The sequence below is a fragment of the Morone saxatilis genome, unplaced genomic scaffold (genome assembly GCF_004916995.1).
Source record: "Morone saxatilis isolate NCDOM2014 unplaced genomic scaffold, NCSU_SB_2.0 Contig5, whole genome shotgun sequence".
Classification (NCBI taxonomy): domain Eukaryota; kingdom Metazoa; phylum Chordata; class Actinopteri; family Moronidae; genus Morone; species Morone saxatilis.
In genome coordinates this window covers 10,050,486-10,055,192 of record NW_023340095.1, presented here as the reverse complement: position 1 = coordinate 10,055,192, position 4,707 = coordinate 10,050,486, and the positions used below count along the sequence as shown (strand labels likewise).

Here is a 4,707-nt window from a genome sequence, read left to right as displayed (position 1 = left end):
GAAACGCATATTAACACACACACACACACACACACACACACACACACACACACACCACCTTGAACTAGAGGGCTTTCTTCAGGCTGGGTTATGCTACAACTGTTTCTCTTTTCACAAGGTCTCTTGGTTGGTTGAGGCCAAAACAGTATTGATTCACTTATATTACAGCCCCCAAAGGTTCTACAAATACTACATATTTCTTACTTTTTAAAACTCAGTTTGAAAAGTTTTTTATGGTTTGTTTGGGTGAGTTTTTCAGCTCAGTCATGCCTACACGATATCCCCATAGGTTTGCAGTTGTTTTATTTTTAGAATAGAACTTGTGTTTCTGTCGCGTCAGCAAGATTGAAAAAAATATAATCTTAACATGCAGTCACAAATAGCTGTGACTCTATGAGTATATAAATCCACTTTTATTTGCTTTTTTTTTGCATTTTGTATTGTGGATCCAGTCATGTTATATAATAAAATAAACTGTTTTTGTAGGGTCATTTGCCGTTTGCTGTAGTTGGCAGCACAGAGGAGGTCTCTGTTGGCAATAAGATGGTGAAGGCTCGTCAATATCCGTGGGGTGTAGTACAAGGTAAGATGGATCATTGTTCGAGTGTTTTCCTACACAGCTGTCCTTGTATTGCCAAATACCTTGCTGTTAATTCTAGGATCACATTGATTTAATGGACCTTTATTTATCTTTTCAGACCTAAATGGTTTCCCCTCACAAGAGTTAACACACTTGTAGAAATGATTACTGTGAAAGAGCTCAATACACTGTGACTTAACTTTGAAATCAGCAAATTCCTGCCAGTGCAGTCAGTGTTAGCTGCCAGCCAACCTACAGTAAAGAAATATCATTACTGTGGCTGTCAGTGGGGAGTTTCAGTGTCTTATCGCCATCTAAAAACATTTTCAAACGCTTTTCTAGCCTGATTTAAAAACATGTTGAGGATATCTATTGAAATGTACAATATTCAATATCAGCTGGATCGCTAACCATTTTATTTGTCTCATATCTACTGGCGTGTGTGTCAGTGGAGAACGAGAATCACTGTGACTTTGTGAAACTGAGAGAGATGCTGATCTGTGTAAACATGGAGGACCTGAGGGAGCAGACTCACACTCGCCACTACGAGCTGTACAGACGCTGCAAACTGGAGGAAATGGGATTTAAAGACACCGGCCCAGAGAGCAAACCTGTCAGGTGAGCTGCCAATTCAAAAGCTCCTGTACGGACAAAAATGTACAACTGGCACGACTGCCAACTGTGTGTGTGTGTGTGCAGCTTGCAGCAGACTTACGAAGCCAAGCGTCAGGAGTTCCTGGTGGAGCTGCAGAAGAGAGAGGACGAGATGAGGCAGATGTTTGTGCAGAGGGTGAAGGAGAAGGAGTCTGAGCTGAAGGAGGCTGAGAGAGAGGTATGTAGACAAACTCAGCATATGTTGTGTGTTAAAATAGTCTCAACTGGGTGCACACTATCCCTGGGGGTGTGAGCTTTCTTAAAGAAAAACAGTAGTTTATTTGTTGCCCTGGCCATTGAGCGGTTATCATAACATTATACCCGCCAAAGAATTGCTGAGATCTTGGCAACAACATTGCTAAAAATAGGTTCAAGGAAATTATACAAGTTTTAAAGAAACCTCAGGTTAGTTATTTATTAGTTATTTGGAAGAGAAAACAATGGCAAACAGTGAAAGTACTGTCCTTTGTAAACATCTACAGTACTACACACTTTCTGGTTCAGCTGTGACCCACTGTACTAAACTGTATTTTATCCCTCAAAAGTTGTAGTTTGTTAGTGTGCTCATCCTTTTTTGAATAAAGAAACAAAATTTCAACAAACTCTTTTCCTTTTTCAAGGTTTATATTTCTTTTTTCCAGACAGTCAATCAAACTCTGTTACAATTGCACATCTGATTTCAGTGTGAGAGTTTAAAACCACATTATGCAGTTAACTAATCATTTTAATTTACTACCTAGAAAGGCAGACAACTAATGTTTCTGCTGCTTCTACTTGATACTCAGCTCTGTTCTCTGCGTGTGTTTCAGCTGCAAAGTCGTTTTGAGCAGCTGAAGCGCCTCCATGCAGATGAGAAAGCAGCTCTGGAGGAAAAGAAGAGACTCCTGGACGAGGACCAGAGTTCCTTCAGCAAGAGACGAGCTGCCGCCCAGCTCCTGCAGGCCCAGAGCCTCACCGCTAACGGCAAGAAAGACAAGGACCGCAAGAAGTAAGCAGCTTTTCTAAAAGCTACTGCTGATGTTTCATGGAAATATTCAGGATCCAGAGGTTTACACATCTGTAGGCAGTGAGTGAAACAAAACTTTTTGAGTTATTAGTGACTTCCTGTTGACAGTGGGTTCAATACTAAAGCCTTTTACATAATGTAGGACACATTGCCACCTGCTGGTAAAATGAATGTTGGGAAACAAATGTGATGACTGCTGAGTGCCTTTAAGATTTGTGTACCTGACCGACATGGTTCATATTGTGCTGATGGTAGTTTGCAGTCTTAGACAGTAAACTGGGTTCGATGTGTTACCGGTGTTAACTGGGTGGGATATTGTAGTTATCATCTTATTATCGAGTGGACAAAAGGCCACTTTGGCTTTAAGTGGCTTACAGACAAACTATGTAATAGAGCCACATAGTAAATTGACAGTAAATTCAGGGATATGGTGTGAGATATGTTAGTTAGAATTTACTGTAAAATGAATTCTCCACTCACTCAACTGCCTATTGTTCTCTCTTCCAGCTCTGGCTTCATGTGAAGACGTCGGGAGCCGAAGTACACTCTAGTATGACCAGTATAACCAGTGACATTCTGCCCACATCTTTTCCAGCCCTTTGTGGCCAGTCTCAAACACTAACCAGGAAACCCCCACACAAACCAGCAGTGTGTGCGAGTGTGAGTTTGATTTTGTGCCAAAGTTTAATGACTGTACCCATGAATCCTGTGTACACTTTCCTCAATGGTATTTTTAATCTTCTTTGTGGGTTTTATACCTGTGTAATATTTTATATTTATCCTTTCATTTTTATATAAAACCTTTATTTTCCATATACCTCCCTCTTTTTTTTTTTTTTTAAACTTCTGCCCAGACTGAGGGGCACCCCAGGGTGTTGATCCTTACACAGCCTCCTCACTAGATGCTGTACATTAATCAAAGGACTTGGATAGGTTCAAACAATACATTGAAAGGGACCTCTTCAGTTACATTTAATCTGAAAAAAGCTACAATAGCATAAATACCTTATGCTATTGTAGCTTTCTAATGCTCAAAGAAACGTAAAAGACTAAATAAAACCAATTTAACGTGTAGAAGAAATCACTCGTATTTTCATTCATTTAGTTTTTTCTGTGGTGAGGTAAAAGTGGAGCAGAACCCTTCAGACAGCCACAGTAGGCGTCAGAACAGTAGTCTCCCTACATTTTCAGCTTTCGTTCGTGCCAACCGCTTAACAATCCAGCAAAATGTTTAAATACAGCATGCCACAACTCAACAGGTTGTTATTTTTAAGTACATCTTGGCATTGTCAGATGGTACAAAATAGGAAGCAGGATTTTATGTTCTATACATAATTGATGACAGACAAATTTATCAGGAGATCTACATGGTTGGTTAGACTAGTGAGAAGCGGAGGCGAGCAGATAATGGAGAGATAAACAATCAACAATCCATCATGTTATTATTTATTCAACACACAGCTGTTCTCCAGCAGTGCTGCCGCTGCGGTGTGAGGGAATATAGCGCAAGCGCTGCAGCTCTGTGTAATTGCCCTGTCATATTTTAAATAGAGCCGTTACAGAATATTGACTCCACAGAGGCCTGTGTACAATATGTTTGAATGCCAAAACTTCCTTTTAATTTAACAGATTTGTAGCTAGCAATGTTGCAGAGACCATGTCTGGAAAGGGCTGACATAAGCACAGGGCATTATTATTCCTTATCCCTCTTCTGTATTATGTTTGACTTTTTTTTCCCCTCACACCTCCTTGATGTAAACTTTTACTGTGAGTACACCAGCATTACAAAAACCTGCAGCAGCCACACTGATTCTCAGTTGTTTTAAAGGGAAATGGTTTAAACTTCTTTTGTCCAATCACAGCTTTACAGTTTTCTAGGAGGGTGAGGCTGATGCTTGGGTTTTCGGATTAGGTACATGTTACTGCATATATATTCATATATATATATTTTGTTTTACTTGCTCCCTTATTTTTCCTTCTGACACAAACCGCGGAAGTCAGGCTGAAAAGAGCTGACTCACGGAAATTATGTGTAGTCAGTGTTGAGGGGAATGCACGAAGAGAGGGAGGATGCATTTGTGACTGTATTTTTTACTCTCTTTTATTCTTTCTCTCTGGAGTCATTATGAGACAGGGTTTCACACCTCAAAGCATGTTAACAGTACAGACTAAACCAGAACACTGTGGTACTGGTTCCCAGTAAAGTGAGATTCATAAACTACCATTTACTCACAGACACTGCCACTTTATATTTACACTAGTGCTTATGATGTGTGAGTGCCTTATCTATGTGAACGTTGTTAGAAATACACTATCCACTTAACTTTTACATCCAGGGAAACACACCAATGCCTAATGGAGTAACAGTTGTCTTGTTTGTACTACACTTGTATTTAAGGAATAAACAGTGTTATTTGGGAGCTTTTTTTTCCTTCTTTCTAAATAAATCTTTGTATTTTTGTCATGA

General features: G+C 39.7%; 1 protein-coding gene across 1 annotated transcript in view; it reads left to right on the top strand.

Moving 5' to 3' along the window:
- Positions 1-4,707, top strand: part of sept10 (septin 10) — a 10,763-nt gene extending 6,056 nt beyond the window's left edge. Inside the window, exons 6-10 of the mRNA XM_035676372.1 lie at positions 487-583; positions 1,030-1,198; positions 1,280-1,412; positions 2,044-2,222; positions 2,748-4,707. Coding sequence (XP_035532265.1) covers positions 487-583; positions 1,030-1,198; positions 1,280-1,412; positions 2,044-2,222; positions 2,748-2,763 — 594 coding nt within the window. The 3' untranslated portion in view covers positions 2,764-4,707. The remainder of the gene's footprint in view (positions 1-486; positions 584-1,029; positions 1,199-1,279; positions 1,413-2,043; positions 2,223-2,747) is intronic.